Here is a 24437-nt window from a genome sequence, read left to right as displayed (position 1 = left end):
TGTTTCTGCCGGTGAGGCGAGCGACTCGTGTGAGAAATTTTTGCGCCGGTATGGCGACCTGACCGGTGACTATTTTCTACATCAGTATTGTGAGGCAGCTTGCCTGGTGACATACTAGTAGTTGAAGCATGTCCCATTGTAGATTTGTTAGCATTTGTGACACACTACTGATCTTTCATAGTCTCTACAAGCAAATCTGGCCGCCTTGCGCTGATGCCAGATGCCGGGAAGAGCACTAGCAACCCTACAATCACACATTATTAACACCCATCTGTGTTGCTATTCTTTTGAGTGCAGAGAGTTGGTACAAACTGATAATTCCTGATAATAACTGTGGTTGCGGCTATCGTAAACAGATACAGTCCTTGTGCTTTAATTGTTTACACACCTGCAATTATGATATTTAAGCGGTAAAATACTGCAAATAAATATTTTTTTTACAAAGAGCAATCATTTAAAAAGATCACAACTTCCAATGAACTCTCTAATTCATAACTCAAAACTTTTCTGTCTTTAAATAAATAACATGAACAAAACCTCAATTAATTTGATTTATCTTTACAGTGAGCAATCATATAAAAAATCACAACTTCCAGGGAAATCTAATCTATAACTCCAACTTCCAGCAAACTCTCTAATTCATAACACCAAACTTTTCTGTCTTTTCTGTCATTCTTGTTTTCTGTCTTTTGCAGTTGCTTTATATAATGAAGTCTCTAAGGGCCGGTTTCTCGAAGCATGGCTAGTGATCAGGCTTCCTAAGCCATCAGTCTTAACCTCAATTAGTCCTATGTACCAGTGCTTATAATTTCACATCATACATCACCTAGAAATATAAATCAATAAAATAGATCCACATTGGTAGGGCTATCCTACTGGCTTAGGAAGCCTGACCACTAGCCAAGCTTCGAGAAATCGGACCTAAAGGGCAGGAAATCAAGGTCACTATTTTCAAGAGCTATTTTTACAACCTAAAAATACTAAGAAACCCCAGCATCAACAGCACATAAATATAAATAGAATGGAGAATGAGCCAAATAGCTGCCAATTTCTGAAACTGGTAATATAACCTGACATTTTTCTGTCTTTTCTGTCATTCTTGTTTTCTGTCTTTTGCAGTTGCTTTATATAATGAAGTCTCTAAGGGCCGGTTTCTCGAAGCATGGCTAGTGATCAGGCTTCCTAAGCCATCAGTCTTAACCTCAATTAGTCCTATGTACCAGTGCTTATAATTTCACATCATACATCACCTAGAAATATAAATCAATAAAATAGATCCACATTGGTAGGGCTATCCTGCTGGCTTAGGAAGCCACTAGCCAAGCTTCGAGAAATCGGACCTAAAGGGCAGGAAATCAAGGTCACTATTTTCAAGAGCTATTTTTACAACCTAAAAATACTAAGAAACCCCAGCATCACCAGCACATAAATATAAATAGAATAGAGAATGAGCCAAATAGCTGCCAATTTCTGAAACTGGTACTATATATAACCTGACATTTAATGACATTCAACACATAAATATTTCACTTAATGGTACATTATACTAAGGCATTTATTTTCTATTATAAACCTATACCAACTTAAGTCCAACACTTTGTGTTGACTTCTGATCCAGTAGGGTGGATTTTTTTTGTAATTTTTATCTTTCCCAGTAGGGTGGAATTTAGTTTTGTAGTTTTTTGTATACTGCTATATATGTTATGACATTAAGGTGTAGTCTATATACTATGGTGGTAGTAAACAGACAATGACAATGTTATTGTTTGGTGGCCGTGGGGGGTTGGAAAAGCTGGAACCTCCGACATCAAATTTTTCCCCCTAAAAAAGGGTGGATTTTTGATCCCCCTTTTTATGGTCTAAAATTGTTTGACCTCCTCCTACATGTCCTAAAAAAGAAACCAAAAATATATGTTATTAACTCATTAGCTAAAAACGATCATTTGGAGTAATTGTAACGCATTGGAGTTCTAGTGTTACATTCAAATTGTAAAGTGTACAAATTTTGTTGATTTGAAGCTTGAGAGTACACAATTGCGCTAAATGTTTGGAATGTTCATGCCTCGACGTAAATTTTACCCCATACTTTTACCCTCAAATTTTTTGATCCCCTCTATTAAAGAGTGGATTTTTTATCCCCTTTTTAGGACCCAAAATATTTTTGATCCCCATATATTCCAACCCCCACTCAAGTATTTATGAACACCCCATTAGTTACCAAACTATACTCAGAATCTGATTGTTCAATAAAGATTATCCGCAAACGTCCCAACCGCGCCAAGATCAACCGCAAAAGGCCCAATTGAAGCCATTTAATGGATGATTTTAACACTATTATTGTGTACAATTAGGAAATGTGTGAAAATGAGGCGTAATTAAAGTCATTTGTGGACCATCATTCACTATTCATGTAGGCCTAATTATAAAGTTATTGCGTAAAACATAAAACATTTATGTTTATAACATACAGGTGTCCAAAACAGAAGCGAAAACGGCAATTGTTTATTCATATGCAGGGGGTGTCTGAGGTGGCATGTCCATCCTCAGAAGTTGGGAAATTTTGCAAATATGAAGGCTATATTATGAAGCCATTTGGTGCATAAGTTTTACACTATTTATATCACTGCTTTAAAACAAAGCTTTAACTCCAAGATCACACCACTCACACACCTGTTCCTCTCAATCACTGTAATCCTTCACTCATAGACAAACTAACTTTCCACCAATCACAGGCTCCCACATACGCCTCATGTTACCAACATGCCCCTCATGCTAGTCATGTCTCACATGCAAGTTTGACCTTCAAACTTTTTTTTATTATTCAGCAGTTTCATAACTTATATTCACATGTTTCAACACTTTTTACTTTCTATATCTAGGCCTATAAATATATACACAGTTCAAGTCATCACTTTTTGCCTGACTTCTGATCCAGTAGGGTGGAATTTATTTTTGTTGGATTTTATACCCTGCTAACAAGTGGTCTCATTATCTCTCATTAAGGTAAGCAATTTTATATGATTCTTATATTCAATTGTTTTTTGGTTGGATAATTTGTCTAGTTTGCTTTTCCTGTCATATATTTTTAGTGCACTAGAATTAATATTCATTTATAGGCCTATATTATCAGATGAATTCTGAGACAAAAATATCACAGATCCTAGTTAGATCAGTGGGTGCATGTAGCTCTATCATCTTGAATTATTTTATGTTGACTAAAATTATATCAACAATCAACAATCGTGATGAAGGTTTAAAAGTCACAATTAAGATTTCATCATGATCACATGCATTTGATTCGAAGTATGCTGAATTTGTTAGGTCTGCACAGTTACAATATATTTTTCTCTCGATTAAGTTAATACATAACTAAGTATACATGAAAAACAACCACAGCTTAAAAAGGAATAAACATTTTAAGTCATAACTGGATTTGTATTTTGGTGTTTTTTTTGGATGGAAGTAATGTATGTTGATGCAAAATGTTGGTAACAACAGACACTTGTAGGTACATGTAATGGAATGGAGCTATCAACACTGCTGTTTGCTTCTGTTTTTTTGCCATTTTTTTATATGGAAAAAAAACCCTAATAACAAAGTTACTGACTTATCTTCACTTCACTTCAATATTATTCCCACCAACTTTTTATACAATCTCGCTGGGTCCACTGATAGAGCCTTTATAATTAAAACACTTTTAAGTGTTTTAATTTTTTTAAATCTTCTCCTGAGGGAGAGTGAGTTTCAAATGGAGCTGTTAATGTGTTACTTCCATTTGAAATTCATACTCCCTCTGTAGAAGATATTTCCACAATCTTCTACAGGGGTAGTGTGGATTTTAAATGGAACAGCCCATTCCTTTCGCATTGCGCAATTTGTCTTAGAGAAATAGGCCATGCACTGTAAGTTTTTTCCTCTCAATTTTTCAATTTAATTTTTTACAAAAAATATTAATTTTTTTCCAAAAATATTGGTAAAAATATGTTTTTAAAGCATTTGTTGGAATAACTATGTGATTATAGTTAACACAATAATGACTGAAAGAATATAAGTTTTGAAAGTTTCAACTGAGTTGAGTTTGAGTGGGGGAAGGGGTGGGGGATCTTTGCAAGCTTTGAGATATACTTTTTGCCTAATAAGAAATGCTATAATAATATGAAATACTACAAGTTTCATTATTTACTGTATATATACAATATTCCATTTTCAATCAAGTTTCAAAATCATTATTTATCAATTCATGCAGGATACATGTAAGATAAACCAAGCTGTTACTTTTGTTTGGGGTAAAAGATATTTATTCAACTTGTTCAGGCAAAATGAGCCATATTTTCCCAGTTTTAGCCATTTAACTAAAACAATGTAGTGTACTTAAAGCATGTGATTTGCATAAAGAATAGAGGTAGTCATTGTGACGTCAACGCCGTCATCTTGCGGGTACGGAGTGCCTTGTTGCTAAGATCACCGCGTTGACGCTTGACTGAAGAGGTGCGTCACGCGCTGCAACTTCCGCGTAATCGAGGGCGTAATGCCTAACGCATGACATGCAGAACGGCAGTACCCACAAGATGGCGGATCAATCGGAAAAGGCTGACGGCCTCTATAGATTCTTATTTGTTTTCCACAAAATGTTAAGTTTTTACTGATCACATTGATTACATTTTCGAGCCAAACAAATGAGGTAAAACAAAGAAAATTGCTATTTCATTCAGTTTTATAGACTCAAATATTTGAAATAGAATACAAAGTAGATATTGAACATCCTAAGCATTCATTTAGTACTAAATGGAGATGAAAGAAAAAGTTCACTATTTTACTAAGTTTCTTTTAACAAAATAGCCAAAAACATCAATTTTTGGCATGTTTTCTGCCAATTGAGTCACAAATATATCTTTAAGCATTCAGTATTATGCCAAAATTTTGCTCCAATTTGCATTGTTTGTGTTACTTTAATTAAATGATTGTCTAAGAATGAAACATGTCTTTTCCAAAAATTTTAATGAATAAATTGAAATTAGACTTTCTACAAGTCTTTGGACTTGATTGTCACAGCATGTGAAAAACACCTTAAAAATGCAAATTTTTGGGCCTGATTAATAAATTTGGCCAAATAGTGCAATTTAACTTTTATTGCCAGTTTAGTACAAAATGAATAATTAGGATTGAGCTGTGTTTAATTTGGCAGAAGTTAATCGTATTTTTTTCAATCTCAAAAAAATTAGTGCTGTATTTTTCTGGAATGTGGAGTTGGTCGCACAAATGTACCAACCCTTTTCTATAGCGTACCCACCTCTCTGGATTAAATTTAGTGCAATATGAATCACTAGCCTATGTCATAGTCTAGTGATTCATGTTGTATGTGTTTCTATTCGGGCAGGCCTATTTCCTGAAATATACCAGTTAACAGATAAATTTTGCTCAATCGAATCGATGTTCTTCACCAGTAGCCGGTAAATATAATTTGGTTCACCTCAAGTTCGGTAGTGACGTATGTGCGTATTTCGCTCCCTGCAGTACCAAATCACATGGGTAAAGTTACATGCACTGAGTGTACATGCATGCGTACAGGGGCGGTTTGTCTGCATGCTTGCGGTGCAACTGCGAAAAAGCACTGACGTCACTACCAAACTTGAGGTGAACCAATGTATAAAGGCATGGGTTTTTGCTGAATTAACATAATACCAGAGAAATTTACTATTTATAGTAAGATGCACTCCTGCATTTGACCTTTAGCCGACAACAGGAGGTCAGAATCATCTGTTATATTTTAGAAAGCAGATCTTAATAGAAATGTTGACTTCACCTCTATTTAGCTGGCTAATGATTCACCGGAAAATATCTGGATGCTCAACAAGCTATACATTTGTTTGTTTGTGAAGTCCATTTATTCATTTGGCACTTTCCAGTTAGTTTGTGACTATAAGACTGTAGGTCCAATGGTAACCGGTATGATGATGATCTTCATACACTTCATGTTACATTTCATCTGAAGGAAAAGTCATTTTAGGCTTTTTGCCCTCTGCTAAAAATTACTTTTGTTATCATGGCTCTTTTAATTTTTGCTTGCTTATAATATTCTTTTTTTATTATTTTGATTACTTTCTCAATTTCTGTAGTGTAAACATCACACTCACTATGACCTAAATCCCTATTTACAAGTGTAGAGAGCAAAAAAAAATCAGGATTTTATGCTTTTTTGGTCCAAAAAGGTCCAAATTTTGGGAAGCAGATGCCCTTTTCACAAAATCGCCCCCCTCCTGGAAAAGGTCCACCTTTTCAATTTCGACACCCCACACTGCCTAACACTAATGCTAATGATGACCCTAACCTTATCCCTGACCCTAATCCTAACCTAAAATGCCTTAAACCTAACCCTTTTCAGACTAATGACCCTTTGGACTAATGGGCTGCTCTCATATCGATATATTGTATGCATGCGGAATCCATTCATTATCAATTGTTCTTCAAAAAAACAAAAAAACACTCATCGTCTCTTCAGTGTATCTATATTCTATTTGGATATTGGAAATAATGCTTGCAGACTAAGTTGCAGCATTGCTTTGATTGGATTTTATGTTATCTTTTATTGCAGATTTGTAGCAAATTACAATATATTCCTTACCGACAACTGACAAAGACTTCTTTCCCACTGGAGAAAAGTAAGTGTAGTACAAATGTATGACAAGGTCAAAGGTCACATGAGGTCCAATGTTAAAATGGGCCCGATTGGGCTTAAACTTGGTTCAAATACTACTATGAGGTGAACATGAAAAAGTCAACCTGACGTCACCTGAGGTCAAAGGTCAAATAAGGTCAAATGTTAAAATGGGCCTGATTAGCTTAAACTTGGTGCAAATCATCTTTGATATGAGAGGAGCATAGAAAGTCAACTTGAGGTTACCTGGGGTCAAAGGTCAAGTGAGGTCACATGGTGCGAATATCCTTGATATTAGGTGAACATGAAAAAGTCAAACTGAGGTCACCCAAGGTCAAAGGTCAAATGATAAAATGGGCCTGGTTTGGTTTGAACTTGGTGTAAATCATCCTTGATATGAGGGGAGCATGAAAGTCAATATGAGGTCAAATGAGACCATATGTATCTGATTGGGCTTAAACTTGGTGCAAAGCATCCTTGATAGGTGGAGAACACGAAAAGGTCACCCGAGGCGACCAACGATATATACAGACAGAATTTGGACTGGTATATGTCTCCATTGAACATTTTTTCAGGCGACATAAATATGTTCACCCTTACCCACTACCTCCACCATATCCTACCCCAATCCACCCCTAACCTCACCCTACTCCTATTCCTACCCCTTACCCCACCCCTTCCCAGCCTCACCCCTACTCTTACCTCACTGTTAGCCAACCAATACTGCAAAACCACCCCTACCCTACCCTTCAACCACAACCCTACTCTACTCCATTTTCACCCAACCCCCTCTAACCACATCCCTCCCTATCCCACTCCTACCACTATACCCTACCCCAACACCCCTAACCTCGCCCTACAACATCACCCTTTGCCCCACCCATCCCCACCCTTACCCATACCACAATGCATCCCAACCCTACCCCTAACCCAGCTCCACCTCTACCCTACTACTTTCACCTTACTCCTTAAACCCCTACCCTCCACCCTACTCCCATTCTTACCTGTACACCCAGGCCGTTGCAACTCGTATACCAGCGCAATGCAAAAAGGTGGCGACACCGTCGGCTTCCCCCGTGTATTACCCGCCAGCGCCATTGATAAGTCACGGCCGCTGCCATTAATATTGAATATTGCTACAATTCATTTGTTTATGTTTCTTATATTCTTTCTTTTATAACTGTGACCATTTATATATGTACTTTAAATATTAACTGTCATTACTGTATCCGTTTGTTTGGTAAATTTTCATGAAATATTGATAAATTGAAGAATTTGTCATTAAACCCTGGGCGCCGCCATTTTAGAAAAGTGAAGAAAAATGCTGCTGCCACCACGATAGTACTAAAATCTACCCAAAAAAATATGCGTAGTGCTGTGGAGACTTACGTTAACATGACGTCACGAATATGCTAATTAAAGAAAAATGCTGCTGCCATCTACGTCCACATGTTGCAAGCGTGACGATCGCTGACCTCACATCGACGATCGGAGTTGCAATTCCATCGCACTTCGTGCTCTATTCTTTATTCCATGGTACACCACCCAACACCTTACCCTACCAGTAGAAGGGTGGCTTTCCTGGACATTCACTTCCAGGTTCCTTATGACTCAATCAACGATAGGAGAAGCGGTTTTATAAAGAATAAAAAGTTTCGCTTTATTATTAGTATCATTTCTTAAACATTCTTAAGGTAATTTTTATGGCTATTGTGTCACACACAGATTTGGTTGAAAATGATACCGAATGTGTAGATGGGTGAGAAAAACTCACCTGCCAATTTTTTTAAAAGAGTGTTGGTGACTTAAATAATTTTTTGTGATTGGAAAACCCCATACACTTTGTACACGGCATGTTTTTGGCATGTTGTAAAGTTCATTCTTAAACACTTGACAATGTTCTTGCAATCTTATTGGTTCTTACCCGTGTGATATGACACGATATCACACACCTAGCATGTATGTATCGACGCTTGAACCTCGTGCGCTTATTTGAACCAATCGGAGGTACATAGCAACAACGGGACTGATCGATTCTAAGCCCTAGGTAATTCCTTGTAAAATGTAGGATTTAATTTGATTAATAATTTGGTATACTTATGATTAATATATTTATTTGAATTGAAGTGTTTAAGAATGAGAATAAAGGTATTGTTTTTAGCAGCTGGAGTGCATCTATCGCCTCATATAACACGCGACATCATTATTTTTGGCGTAAAACAATACCTTTATTCTCTAATCAAATCAGCTGAATTCATGAAAACAGATAATTTGTTTAAATGTGATTTTCTCTCCTTTATTCCCACTGCATAAATCTGGTTTTGATTTATTTTATTGCAAAAATGTTTCTTAATAAGGACAGTGATTTTTTTTCCAAGATATTAGTCATAACAAAGAACATATTTAATGGTAATATTTGTACTTTTTAAAATTTTCTTGACTTTTTCTCTCACCAGCTCTTTTTAATTAAGTGTTTCTATTTCAAGTTATAGGTGTTTCGTTCATATGCATGATTTCGTGAATATACTTATTAGTCACACCCACCTCAGTATTATTCATGATCTTGTGAATATGCTAATTAGCCATGTCCACCTCATAAATATTCAAATATGCTAATTGACCATGCCCTCATAACATAATATGCTAATTATTGTTATTTCTTAAATGTTCCTAATAAGTGTAAAAGAAGAAAATACTCTCGCCTCTCTCATTTGATTTGCAATGTGTGTTGACTCAAATTTTTTTTTTTTTTCTTATTTTTTTTTATTTTTTTTTAAATTTTAAAAAACATTTTCTTCTTGACTCAAAATGCGGCATTTCTGGTCGACCTTTCAAAATGGTGGTATTTCTGGTTGACTTTGACCACTTCCAGGTGACCTTTGACCCAAAAATGACCTAGTAGCCCTTGACTTCTTGACACATGACCCAAAAGTAACCTTTGACCTAGTGACACAGAAATTAACATCCTGAAAAGCCATCCTACTACTCCTACCCTTACCCACCCATCACCAACCTCATGAGTAACCCTTACCCCACCCAACCCTACCCACTACCCCACCACACCCTACCCTACTCCTATAATCAAGTGATGGTGATCTGAGCTTCATCACAGTGAGAAAACTATGACAATATGTAGAGTAAATTTCTTGAATGCCTCAACCTAACTTGGTCACTTTGCAAGTTATTTTATCCTTTTAATCTCAACAGATGGCAATGCTGCTCTATTTCCTGTGTCTGGCTGGGGTGCTGTTCACAACAGGTTCTTCACAGGAGACTGACAGCCAAACTTGTAATTCTTGTTGCCAAGGTATGCCTGGGCACAACGGACAAAATGGCCTACCCGGACGAGACGGACAAAAAGGTGACACCGGCGAGCCTGGCGTAAGCTACGGTATCAAAGGCGAGCAGGGAGAGTCAGGTCTTGCTGGCGCCCCTGGCATCCCCGGCCCACCCGGAGTACCACCGGCTGCTAGTAAGGTAGCATTCATGGCAACCAAAACAAGTAATCAAATCGGACTTCTCGATGCGTTACTAGATTTTGATAATGTCCTGACCAACGTCAATAAAAATTTTGACTTGCAAACCAACATTTTCACTTGCCAAGTTCCAGGCGTCTATCTATTCTCTGTAGCCATTGCTTCATTTACTCCCAACCAACCAATGATACATCTGGTGAAGAACAACCAATTAGTGATTACGGTTCATACACGCACCCATACCATCTCCAACGATTTTGACCAAGCCACTAATTTGGCCATCATCAATCTTCAGGTTGGTGATCAAGTTAAGCTCAAGTTTGGTATCGCTGGATCACAAGTTCATGGTCGTCCCGGTGCTGTCTACAACACCTTTGTTGGATATTTGCTTTTTGAGTAAACTTTGAGCTCTGCTTACAGCCTTATCTTGCTCGGCTGATTTGGTGGCTCTCCTCATCGTGCTATGCCACTTATCATCATTATTATAACAAGCATTTATATTGCGCTTTTCAAAATTTGTCAAAGCACATTACAATAGAAGAAACATAAAAAACATGAACAAATAGTAAACAGAAGCATCTATAAAGTTTTTGGAAGTCTTAATATTGTAACATCTGCTGAGGAAAGGAGGCATAACACATCAAAAGGACCAACCTCAGTCACAATCAACAGAATGACATGCATTGGAGTCATGCATTGGTCTTAAATAGCGATTTTGTCTGTTTTGACTCATCTGATAGTGAAAACTAACTCTATTTCTTAAGTAAATATTTATAAAATTGCTTTCAAAAGACATTTAACAGTTGTACAGTTCCAATATCATGTGGTAAGTTGTTCCAAAGAGATGCAGCAGAGTAACTAAAACATTGTTCCCGTAGTTCATTCTAGTTTTAGGTAAACATAACCATTTGTTGTTGAAAAAAGAGGGCATAGACACTGTCACTTCCAAAAGTGACGAAAATGGTCAAAAATGGACTTAAAATGACCAAAAAAGGCCTCCCATGGGGGGGGGGGCAAGGTGGAAGACTTTTTACAGGGGGCAGCTGCCCCCTGGATACACCACTGAGAAAGTACAAGTATTGTGGATCTGCATTGAATACTATAATTAGACAATAATAACTGCGCGCCATCTATTTTGAGGTCATTGTGTGAAATCTGAGGAAACCCGACAATTTCACACATTGAACTCAAAATAGATGGTGCAAAGTTATTATTGTCATTCATTACCGTCGTATTTAATAATTTGAACAAATCAAAATAGCATTTTATGTTATTTTATGCCATAAAACGTTGTTAAAATATAACCAGTTTTAATTATTGTTGTAACCTACCCTACAAAAAAAATCGACCAGGCGATTTAACATTAGCGCCGACAACAAGAGCTACCAATCACAGAAAACGTGGCGGCATCAGCAGAGGCGCGCTGGCGTTGCAATAACGCTTAGCTTTATACACACTGCAGCGCGTGCAGAAGTCATTGTAGCGCGTCAGGAGTCATTGTGAGTTATTAATGACCTCGCAATTAGTGCGCGGTCAGGCAATCAATTTATTTTGATTGGATCACAGGTTTCGCGTATATTAATGAGGTTATGAATGAATACTATAACAGTGTGCCCCATGTTAAGTCTTAGTTAGTTCTTAGGAAACTTTCCTGAAGCCTAGAAAATTTGCTTTTGCCTTTTTGTAAAAATACCGTAATTGATGAAGAGACCAGATGAAACTACCTTTTGGCTTACAATTTACTAACCATCAAGAGTCATGAGGATTTTGATTGACAGTGATCAATGTCAGATGTAAACTAGTCTTTCAAGTTCAGTCTCAGATAATGGAGATCCTTTCTGTTAACCAGTAAGTTACAATAAACCAAGCATGACACTTCGGGCATGCATCTTGATCATGATTGGATGATTCGCTGGCTTTTCAAGTGAACTGAAATACTATTAGCATTATATTTCTTGTTGATGCATATATAATTACTAACTTTTATAACCACAATAATTGATTACTAACATGAATAACCTATTTTCTAAATCTTTGCCATGAAAATGCACCATTTACCAGTTCTTTAAGACTCTCAGTTTAGAATGCTCCAGTTCTGTTTCCCTTGGTTCAACAACATGCTCCTCAAATTTCCTTTTTTTTTTGGCCTCGAAAGAACAATTTTGTGCCACAATAGTGGCACCTACATTTTACCTACACTGGGTATGCCAGTTGAAATCCATAAACCCGCAATGGAAGACTTGGCCTTAATCTCACACACTGGGGGTGCAGATTTGATTTGAAATGGAATAAGCCATTCAGGTGACCCCATTTGAAATATACACTCCCTGTGCGGAAGATTAAGGTCAAGTCTTCCACAGGGGGTGTATGGATTTTGACTGAAATATCCCAATGTAGGCTGGCTCAGTAGTTGTCCGATTGGCCATCTTTTCATTCCAATTAAAATACAAACAAACAAACAAAAAACATTCCAAATTGTTCTTGAATACACACCATTCAAAATCACTTCCAAGGACCCACTTTTCATTCAAGATTCTACTTTTGAAAACCAGTACTACACACACGCCCACATCACATACACAGAAATACCATATTTCTATATATTATGTTGTGATCAATTTAAAAAAAATTCAAGATATTTAATGTGCAATCAATCACATTGCAAAATGACCTCTACTGAACTGTTATAAACAACACAATCCTATAAAATACACAATCTGACATTATAAGCCCTTCTCACATGAAGGAATTCAAAGTTCATCTCTTGTCATGGTTTGACAAGTTTCTTAGTATTTAAGGGGGCAGTGTATTTGTGATATTTGTTAAAGACACTTAAAAAATATTTTCATTAGGCCAAAAAAATAAAAGATTTGTCTCAAAGCTCACGACTCACGAGTGGTTTGAAAACAAATGCGTAATGCAATTTTTTTTATTATTTCCGACTTGGTATTTTTATGGTAAAAAAAAAAAAAAAGTCTGATTTTCACCTAATTTTTCTGGAAAAAACTATAAGAAATTTTTTTTTTTTTGAAATAAAAAAAAATTTCTGCATTTCTTTTTTTTTCTTCAAGTCGCATGATTTTACAAATGCGCGCGCAAGCTTTGAGACAAACCTTTTTTTTCTTTGGCCTTAATATGTATCTTTCTATAGAATTAAAATTTTATCTCTAAAGGTGACAAAAATAACCCTGTTCTATGTGCGAACAGTCTGTCTGGATTTTTTTCTGGAACAATACCAAAATCTGAAAAAAATTCTGTCAAAATCAATCCACTGCTGCCAAAAAAACAGCTTAAAAAAGAACAAAAAAATCCCCCAAATGCAAAATCTGGGTAAGTTGGTCCCATAGAATATGGTTGGGTTTTTAAGTACTTGTTTTGTGATATGTATTTTGCCAACCAGATGGAATTTCTCAATAATACTATCAAACAAATGGTTATAAGGAGTGGCTGACTACCTGAATCCTCATACACTAACTTCCAGAGATGAATGGCACTCCGTTAGTTGTGCTGTTTACATTTTGAGTTGAAATTTCCATTACACAGTCCCCTACTCAAGTATAAAATGTTACATAGGCCCCCTATTTGTCTGCTTGAGACTTACATGACCCGCTATATTTCTACTCCTCATAAATAATGAACAGTCCCTAAAAAGTACTTTCATCATGCATCTTTTTATAAAATTTGATCTCCAAAGTGACAAAATAGTCCTGTTCTATGGGAGAACTAACTTGTCAAGTGCAGTTGGTCTGTCTGGATTTTTTTGTCTGGAGAGGCTAAGGGGTGGTGCAATAATTATGTGTACCCCGGGGTGAATTATAGGGGGCAAAGATTTTTGGCAGGCCAAAGGGGGGCAAGCATTTTTGGCAGGTCGAAAGGGGGGGTCAAGCGATTTTTGGCAGGTCGAAGGGGGGGCAAGCATTTTTGGCACAGATATTTTGGGCACCGTTTTATATTACGCCCTAAAAGGCGAGGAAAACGTTACTTAACACGCTCAAATATGCAAAATTTCCTGCTCGCTGCGTTTGCATTATATGTTAAGACAATTTAAGGTTTTAAATTCGGGTTCCCCAAAATCTTGCATGTGTAAGGGGGGGGGGCAAAGATATTTTGGCACGTCAAAAGGGGGGCAAAGGTTTTTGGCACGCCGAAAGGGGGGGGGCAAAGTTTTTTGGCATGGCCAAAGGGGGGGGGGGCAAGCGATTTTGGCAGACCATTTTGAGAATTCACCCCCGGTACACATAATTATTGCACCACCCCTAAATGACCCTAAAACATTACCAAAATCTGAAAAATCGGTTAAAATTAATCCACTTTCATAATGATCAACATGTCACATATACCTGCCATGTCCTCATGATATGTATTTTAAGAACCAGGTGGAATTGTTTAATAATACTATCAAATGAGTGATTAGAAGGTCACTACCTGAATTCTCATACACCAACTTCCAGAGATGCATGGCACTCCAATAATAATTGTGCAGTTTACATTTTGTGTGAAAATTTCTATTTAAGCCCAACAGCTGCATTGCCAAACGAAGAGATGGCGCACTTACTGTACTAACACAAAATAAAAAATAAAATAATAACTAGCGAAGATGGACAAACAGTTTTTGGGCATATATGACTTACTAAGTGCCCTAGGCTCTTAATAGAATGAATACAGTATATTCTTTCCACATATGTGACACAATCTGCTCCATGGAGGCCAAAGGAGCCATTTTTGAAAATTGAGTTACTATAATTATTACCTTCAAATACACACATTAGACTATCATATACTGAAAGCACCAGAGGTCTAGCATACTTGTTTCTAAAATTTTGAGGTTTTGCGATGAGTATTTTCTCATGTATGTTATTCTTTTTGCCTTTATTTCAATTTCAAATTTGCCACTTTTGGCCCCCATGAACCAGATCATGTCACATATTATTGTATTACCTTCTATAAGTAACATTGCCAGGACTGGTGTGTCCATATCAAGCAGTAGCGTCTGTCCTGCTGGGACGATGACAAAGTCTCCTTCTACGGGTGGGTCCAGACCACCCCATGTGTACTTGGAAGACCACACATCAACATAGTAGTATGATGCATTGGTCTGAAAATAAAATGAATAATACAATGGGCAATTCCATTTAAAATCCACACTACCCCTGTGGAAGATTTTGGAAATATCTTCCCCGATTTTGGAAATATCTTCCACCGGGAGGAGCAGGAATTTCAAATGGAATTAGCACATTAACCAAATCTATTTGAAACTCACCCTCCCTCTGTGGAAGTTTCAGGTTGAATCGTTCTCAGAGAATGTATGAAAAGCAAATGGAGCTGCCTAATGTGTTCATTCCATTTGAAATTCATACTCCCCATGTGGAAGATATTTCCAAAATCTTCCACAGGGGTAGTATGGATTTTAAATGGAATAGCCCAATGTATAATCAGAAGTTGAAAATTGTATCAAGGTGGCATTGAAAAACATAACTTCTGAGAAAAAATCTGCTTATAAGTTTGTTTCATGTGAATCCAAAATGCAATTTTTTTTTTTTCCATTTTAGATTCAGGTTATTTGATTACATGACTCAAATCACAAATATTGAAAATAAAATCAGAGCAGAGTAGGTTAAATATTAAAATAGTAAGTTTTAGAGCAGTTGTAGTTTGATTTTCATAGGATTTATGGATTTCTAATGAATATTGCTTGTAAAATAAAATATCTGAGGAAAAAATCTTTTGAAAAATTCATTTTTTGCTTGAAAATTAAAATACAGTGTTTTTCTGAATTTCTCAAATAAAAACAAACATTTTTTGCAAAATTGCTCCAAAAAGTAAAATGTGCTCAGACTACGGAAAACAAATTTGTTGTTTTTAACCTAATTCATACTAGGAAATGCAGGAAAACATTCTTTTTTGCATTTTACTGTTTTTCACTAATTTTTATGACACATTGTAAACATTTTTATATCGCTGGATGACTGTCAGAAAGTTGTGTAAACAATTTTTGTCAGTTGACAGAAGAAACTTACTATCTGTAATAACGTTTCTGAAAGCTTGTCTGGAAGAAACCAGTTTACCCATGCAGAGAAATGGTTGCTTCTGTAATGACTGTTTAAGTAAAGTCATTGTGTTTTGACCCGTGATGTTATTGTTGTTATGGTTTACGAGCGCATCATACCACGTCCAATCGTAAGGCCGGTTATAGCCTAGCCATGCCAGTCATCAGCCAATGGGAGTAGACCTATTGTTGATGCGGGTTTGCTTTTGTTTCATATCACATTCAGCTTTCATCAAATTCGGATCGAGAAATTTATTTTCCCACCCACCACTCCCTAAATAAGAAAAGTTTAAGGTTGAGGAAAGCTTTGAAGTGGTGGAGTATTGCTCTGGGGGAAGGTAATTTGAAATACATTGTAAAGGTATAAATCCAAGCTAAAAAAATCAAAATAATTGGTACTGTTCATGCATGTAATATAGACAGCTTAGAATATTAAGCTTAAAAATGTACAATTTAAATGATATTTTATTCCGCTAAGTTAATCATCAATCTGCCATGATGAAAGTGGATCAATGGGGAGGAATTGTAGTCATGTAGGTGATTGAGTTTTTAGTACAACTACAAATCGTGTACATATGGTATAATTAAGCTGAAAATCATTTAAAGATTTTGAAATTCTGATATAATATTAGTCTACAACCTTTCATAGACTGTATACATGTGCTTCTCCCATGAGAAGTACATGTATTATTATTATTTTGTGCATATTATCTATGCCCGTGCAATGGGGCATAGATATTGTATTTGTTGTGTTTAGTCTTCGACTTCTCCTTCTCCTTCTCAAGATCAACCCTTTGCTCTCCTCTAGCTCAAGAACTAAAGTAGCCTCGGGGCCCATTCTTGGTACAATGATGGCCCATGACCCCTAGAAACATCGTAGGGTATCCCCGACCTCAGAGGTCAAAGGTCATGGGCTACAGGGGGCAATATGTGTTAAATTTCAAACAGCTCTAGCTCAAGAACTACAGCACCCACATGGTTCATACTTGGTACAATGATGACCCATGACCCTTAAATATTCCTGTCAGAGCCTCGACTCCAGAGGTCAAAGGTCATGGGTACAGGGAGCAATATGTGTAAAATTTAGCTAATTAGCATAAAAATACTCAAATCTTGTCCAAAGTGTATCGTCATTGGTACTAAAATGTGGCAAATTTCATGAGCAACAACCCATAGGCAATTTATTTTTTCATTGGCCGCTTCTGTTTTGAGTTATATGCAAATTAGCTAATTAGCATAAAAAGGCTCAAATGTTGTCCAAAGTATATCGTCATTGGTACCAAAATGTGGCAAATCTCATGAACAACAACCCATAGGCGATTAATTTTTTCATTGGACGCTTCTGTTTTGAGTTATATACAAATTAGCTAATTAGCATAAAAAGGCTCAAATGTTGTCCAAAGTGTATCGTCATTGGTACCAAACTGTGGCAAATTTCATGAGCAACAACCCATAGGCTATTAATTTTTTCATTGGACGCTTCTGTTTTGAGTTATATGCAAATTAGCTAATTAGCATTAAAATGCTCAAATATTGTCCGAAGTGTATCGTCATTGGTACCAAAATGTGGCAAAAGAGAGTGAAGGCTTGGTAGAGTATTAGAGAGAGTCTGGTGGGGTATTAGAGAGAGTATGGTCCAGTCTAGTGGTGTATTAGAGAGAGTGAGGGTCTGGTGGAGTATAAGAGAGTGTGAGGGTTTGGTGGGGTAAAGAGTGTGGTGTTTTAGAGAGAATGATGGTCTGATGGGGTAAAAAAAGAGAGTGAAGGCTTGGTAGGGTATTAGAGAGAGTGTGAGCCAGTCTGGTGTTATGAGCATTACATGTATATCAAATGAAAGCTTAAAACAAGTGCTTTCGCATGGTGCTCACCAAGTTTTCATTTGTAAATAAGGGAAGGGGGGTTATGTGTGGTCACGGGCATAGATATTTGTGTTTGGTCAAACACAACTGTGGTTTCTAGTTGGAATTTGGATGTGTTTAAATTGGGAATGGTGGCCATGTACATGTAAATGTCTGTGAGATTTGGTAAACAGTACAGTATATTTTTAGTACATATGTTAAGCTGAAAATATTTATTTCATTATCGAAGTGGTTGATAATATTGATTGCCGTAATATTGGTTTTAAAAATAATCAGCAACTGTTCTTTGATTAGTGTACGTCTATGAGTAGTACATGTAATGATTTTATGTGCTGGAAAAAGAAAAGTTGATTGGCACATCATGCCTTAAATTGAGTTTTAGTGTTTCAAAAGAGGGCCAACCTTTCTGCTGGTTCCTTTCTGTGCATTTCAACATAAGCAGTATGTTGGTTGTTCAGTCGCTTACAAATTTATGAAGTCAGTGGTTGAGCAGCCACAATTGCGAATTTGTTGCCGTTAATTCAAAGATGGTCAGGAATCTCTTTTGAGATCCAGTCATTGCAAGTTACAATTTTCCTAATTATTTCAAAAGCATTAGCCGTTAGTTGCTAAATATGGCATGGTATATGAGTAGGTTGGTATTTTAGCCTATATAGCATTAATGATAGTGAATGGGAGTAATTCCCTCTGCTTTTCTGCATATTTTCTTAATTCGATGTATTTCTGAAGGGTCGGCAGCCATTGTTTCATATTTGTCAGCTTTTGCTAAACTTATATATATTGTAATTCACCCTAGCTTTTGATTTTATTTGTAAGCAGCTGCTCCCTTACAAATTTTTAGAGTAATTCACCCTAGCTTTTGATTTTATTTGTAAGCAGCTGTAAGTAATTCGCCCTAGCTTTTGATTTTATTTGTAAGCAGCTGCTCCCTTACAATTTTTTAGAGTAATTCACCCTAGCATTTGATTTTATTTGTAAGCAGCTGCTCCCTTACAAATTTTTAGAGTAATTCACCCTAGCTTTTGCTCTTGAAACTTTCTTTGCTTTGTTTTTGTAAGAAGCTGTTCTCTTACAAATATTTAGTGTAATTCACAACTAGCTTACGCATAATTATTACTTTTAGATAACTCATTTAAAAGAATTATGTTTGCCTTAGAATGCCAAAGGATTTCCCTAGGTAGAACTGCGTAACATCACACAGGTCCGTGGCAGTCGGTTATATAAATTATATTATACCGAGATTTATATTTTATCTGCTGAGCAACCTTCTTTATACAATGCACCCTAGCATTTATATGTTTGCCTTAGAATACTAAAGGATTTCCCTAGGTAGATCTGCGTAGCATCACACAGCTCCGTGGCAATTTGTTATGTTTGTATGTTTGTTTACATGTATGTGGCTTGCTGGAACCTTTATATACTTATGTAATTGATTATCGTTGTTTGTTTATGTAGAAATATTAAGCGAAAATAAATTCTTGATTCGGTTTGATGCTGATATGTGTGGCAAATTAAGCGGTGCGTCTCATATTCATTTCTCGTGTCTATGGGTAATTTTCACATAAAAACCAAACTGATAAATCATGAAAGGTTAAAGTTCATTTTTGATGTGTAGAGTTATTTGCATTTAAATGTTTGCAAGAATGATTTAATATAGGCCAAAATGAATTTTGTATTATTATTTATAAAGATTCATCATTCAATTGTTCTTGTAAGAATGCCAAAATGGCTTGGTCAAGTCTACTAGAGAAACTACAGAAATAAAGCAATGCTTATCCAAGTAACATCTTTTATTTCAATACCATGAAACCTCAATAGCTCTGATGGTAAGAACTTTCTGGAGATTCCACATTCAATTCCCTGTCAAGGAATAATATAGTCCCGGGGTATTTTCATTTCTCAGCCAACTCTAGGGAAAGATAAGTTATTTTGCACCAAGAGAGTGAAGTAGTCATAGGAGCATAGGGGTGCACGTTCCCCCCATCGATTTGAAAATTTAGATAATCCCATAGGAAAACTGCCAAAAAATGGCTTGTGTCCCCCACCCCCGCATACCTGGTGCCCCCAACAGGATGACTCATGCTACACCACTGCGCCAAGACATGACATACCAGTAGCACAATTCCATTATTGCATACTTCCACTCTGACCTCCTCCCAGCAGACCCGGTGGCCCCAATCATGGTTGGTCCCCCCACAGGATGAATCATGCTACACCACAACATGACATACCTGTTGTTCGATTCCATTATTGCCTACTTCCACTCTAACTTTGGTCTTTTCTGATGGCTTGTGCCCCCCCCACCGGTGCCTAGGATGACTCATGCTACGCCACTGAGCCAAGACATGACATACCTGTAATGCGATTCCATTATTGCCTACTTCCACTCTGACTCTGGTCTTTTCTGATGGCTTGTGCCCCCCCCCCACCCGGTGCCCCCAATAGGATGACTCATGCTATGTCACTTCTACTCTGACTTTGGTCTTTTCTGATGGCTTGTGCCCCCCCCCAAACCTGTTACTCCCAACATGCAACAGGATGACTCATGCTACGTGACTGAGCCAAGACATGACATACCTGTAATGCAATTCCATTATTGCCTACTTCTACTCTGACTTTGGTCTTTTCTGACGGCTTGTGAGCACCAGTGCGACATATAATCTGTGTCTCAGACTCTGATTGGACAGCACATTCTGTACCTCCGATGGTGACAAGATTACCTGTTGAACTAAAGAATAATGTTATGAAACTATAAACATGTGACTGCAAATGTACAGTTCATTTCCGTAGCTGTTCCACTAAATGACCTAAAATGATAAATAGGTCAAATTTATCATACTAGCCCACATTGACTTATAAAGATCCTTGTCATTTGATTGGTCAATTAATATTGACTATGTTAAAATAGCCGCAGATTAGGTCGTTCTACTCTCGTAGTTTTGACTCAAAATTGCCACCCTGCGTTTAGAAAATAAAGATGTATTTTTAGCTGCTATCATGTATTTATCATCTAAACACGGGTGACATCATTATTTTATCCAAGTAAAACAACAAGGCGAAGCCGAGTTGTTTTATGCCAAAAATAATGATGTCGCAAAAATAATGATGTCAGGTTTGTGCTATCGCCCTCATCTGATACAGACTCCTCGACTAGATACAATTCATATCACACCCAACCTCACCTAATAACTAATAAAAGGAAGATGCATATAGTAAGTTTTGGTCAATATCATTGGGATTCGAAAGAAAAAAAGCAAGGTACACCAACTTGATGTGGGGAAACAAGTAAAATACAGACTAGACAGTATGCAGGGGGACAAAACATCAGACGTGAAGGCAGAAGAAGTAGGCAAAGTTCGATAGCCAAAATTACCAGTTCCAAGGCCCACAGAAGTAAGTGCTGAGCCTGCAAAAACAACAAGGATCAATGGTAATACAAAACTGCACTAGAACAAGTGATGAAAATCAAGTGATGAAAATCACTGTGCATATAAACAGACACGCTAAACCAAACATCCAGAGTAGGCACAAAACAGGCAAAGTTCGATGGCCAAAATTGCCAATTCCAGAGCCCACAAAGTGTCAGGAAAACAGTACACTGGAAGTGATGAAAATCACTGTGTACATAGCAGTGAAACACTTAACAGACAAAAAACAACCGACGTTTCGAGCAGATAAACTGCTCTTCTTCAGGGACAGACAACAAAATATAAAGCAAACAACAAGAACTACATGCTGTAGTTTAAAAACAAATTCAAGTCAAAAATTGAAGGCAAGTTCAAATTGAAATAAGTAGCAAAATAAGACAGCAAACTCAGAGCAAAATAAGTTGTGTCTTCTCTCATTGAGAGCAAATTCACTACAAAGTTAGAATGGCAAACAATATGTAAATAAGCACCACCACGGGACAATAGAGTATTGTCCTAATTGACAGGAAGTAAATGTCAAGTGGGGTCGCAATCAATAGAGGTTGTAGAGAATGAATAGATAGGATAAGTGGACAAATGTCACTCAAACTTTAATATTATGAGAAAAGTAATGCATATTAAATAAAGAACAAATAATGTTTATAGACCTACACAATACATGTATCAAGAAAAGTGAAAAATAAGCCAAAAATTGCTGGATAAAAACACAAGACAATGAAGGTCTCAAATATTAAAGTGTAATATGCATACTGAAAAGAGGGGAGGTAGAAAAACAGAGAAAGTATGAAAGCATGTGGTCCATGCATGATAAAATTTAATTTCAGTGCATGTACAGATATAGGCTCTGGATGAAAGTGATAAAGCCAAAATCACTAAAACCAAAGCACAGTGAAATACGTTGCAAATTGACATGAAATATGCCAAAATAGGTAGTGATACAGGGACTGCTAAAAGCTGGAAAATATTAGCAAGCAAGGAGGCCTACAATAAGAAGGCCAAATGTGAATTGACACATCAAACAAATAGGCCTACATGTAGGTCCAGAAATAAATGCTAACAAGATCCATAGGCCTAAAGATACACTGGCATGTTAATCTTTAACATTCAAGCCAAGTGGTTGGGTTGTCTGAAGTTTAGAGATCCAGTCTTTCTCAAGTTTCTTTCGCATGAAAGTGTCAGTCTTTGGGGGTTTGTCAATACACATGACAGTAATGTGATTTGCAGAATGTCCTGGGAGGTTGAAATGTTTAGCTACTGGTGTATTTCTGTTAAGACGAGCATCAGCACAATGCTCAGTCAGTCTGGTTTCCAGGCTACGACCAGTCTCTCCCACATACTGTACTTGACAATTAGCACATGTGATGAGATAGATCACATTCTCACTCTGACAACTGAGGTGTTTGTGGATGACATGACTTTCACCTGTGGAAGAACTAGTGAAAGACGACCCTTTCTTGGTGTGTGCGACTGGTGAGCCACCACCCCATTTAGGTTTAGAGTGGATCTCATGCTTACATAAAGAGCATGAGCCACATGCAATCGAGCCTCTAGGAGGAGGTTGGGCTGGAGGTAGGGATGAACGTACAATCATGTCCTTGATGTTAGCACTTCTCCGATAAGCTACCATGGGTAGGTTAGGAATTGCCTTCTTACATCTATCTGAAGAATGCAAGATACGCAAGTGTTTGTGAAGTATCTGAGAAAGTTTAGGAAGCGAAGGATGGTAAGTGATGACCAGTGGAATGCGTTCTGGATTATCAGAGTCTGGCGTCTTAGGCTCGAGAGCATCAGATCTAGGAATCTCTAGAGCTTTGTTGATTTGTCTGTTGATAACAGAACCAGGATAGCCTCTGGCCTTTAGAAAGCATTCAAGTTCAACTTTTCTCTTCTGAAGTGTCATTGGGATTGTTTTTTAGGTGGCCTTTTGCTCCACCCCTGCTCAGTACAATCATGGTGCAATTCAGATGACTCTACATTCTTATTAATTTGCCTCTCTTTTATTTAATCTAATTAAAAATGCCTTCTATATCTATACCAACCTAAAACCTGTTCCCACAATAGTTAGTGTAGTTCCACCCCCTGTTCCTCCTCTTGGTGGGTCTATATAGTCAATCACTGGGGTCATATCACGCCGATATTGCCAGACGCTAGGATATGTGGCAGTAGAACCACTCAGTAAAGTCACAGTAATATCACAGTCTTCTGTATCTGCTTCACCTAGGAGAAGAAAAAGTATTAAATGTCAAAATTTGTGGGCAGTTGTATTCCATCTAAACTAAACTGAAATGGGCTATTCCAGTTAAAATCCATACACCCCAATGGAAGATATGACATTAATATTGCACACAGGGGGTATGAATTTTAAAGACTGTTACCTTAAGGGGTAGTTCCATCAGAAATCTACAATCCCTGTTTGGGAGATTATTAATGGCATATCTTCCATAGGGGGTGTATGAATTGTAACAGGAATAGCCCAATGGATGCATTTCCGATTGACTCATTGTTCAACTTGTATCACCGGGGGCACTCACAAAAAATGGTTGACAGGGATGTGCGGCCACATTGACCCCCATTTTTCAACTCCCTCTCACCCAATGACCCCCTTTTGTTTTACTGAACTCCCTCTCACTCAATGACCCCCTTTTTTGTTTTCCTGTCAACAAAAGACCCCTTTTTTTCAAGAATTTTGGACAAATTTCTGATAATCTCTCACCGAATGTCCCTGTTTTTTCATTATTTTTCTTATAATTTTTCAAAAAAACCATTTTCATTTTTTGATGACTTTTTGAAATTTTGGATCAACTTTTATATTTTGACCAAAAATTTTTCCCAGTCTCACTGAAAGACCCTCTTTTGGCAAGATTTTCCCAGTCTCACAAAAAGATGCCCTTTTTGAGGGCATTCACACCGAAAGACCCCCTCTTTTTGGTGTCTAGGCTCTCACCGAAAGATCCCTAATTTCAAAGTGCTGTC

General features: G+C 37.2%; 1 protein-coding gene and 1 long non-coding RNA gene across 2 annotated transcripts in view; one reads left to right on the top strand and one right to left on the bottom strand.

Moving 5' to 3' along the window:
- Positions 1–24437, bottom strand: part of LOC140150287 (fibrocystin-L-like) — a 119621-nt gene that overhangs the window by 36956 nt on the left and 58228 nt on the right. Inside the window, exons 35-37 of the mRNA XM_072172293.1 lie at positions 23504–23681; positions 20614–20764; positions 15070–15226 (exon numbers count right to left, since the gene is read on the bottom strand). Coding sequence (XP_072028394.1) covers positions 15070–15226; positions 20614–20764; positions 23504–23681 — 486 coding nt within the window. The remainder of the gene's footprint in view (positions 1–15069; positions 15227–20613; positions 20765–23503; positions 23682–24437) is intronic.
- Positions 2871–11531, top strand: LOC140151151 (uncharacterized). The gene is made up of 3 exons (XR_011858902.1): positions 2871–3003; positions 6593–6659; positions 9863–11531. It is a non-coding gene; the product is annotated as an uncharacterized lncRNA (long non-coding RNA).

Source organism: Amphiura filiformis, chromosome 4, assembly GCF_039555335.1.
Source record: "Amphiura filiformis chromosome 4, Afil_fr2py, whole genome shotgun sequence".
NCBI classification, from domain to species: domain Eukaryota; kingdom Metazoa; phylum Echinodermata; class Ophiuroidea; order Amphilepidida; family Amphiuridae; genus Amphiura; species Amphiura filiformis.
This window is presented reverse-complemented; position numbering and strand designations above follow the sequence as displayed.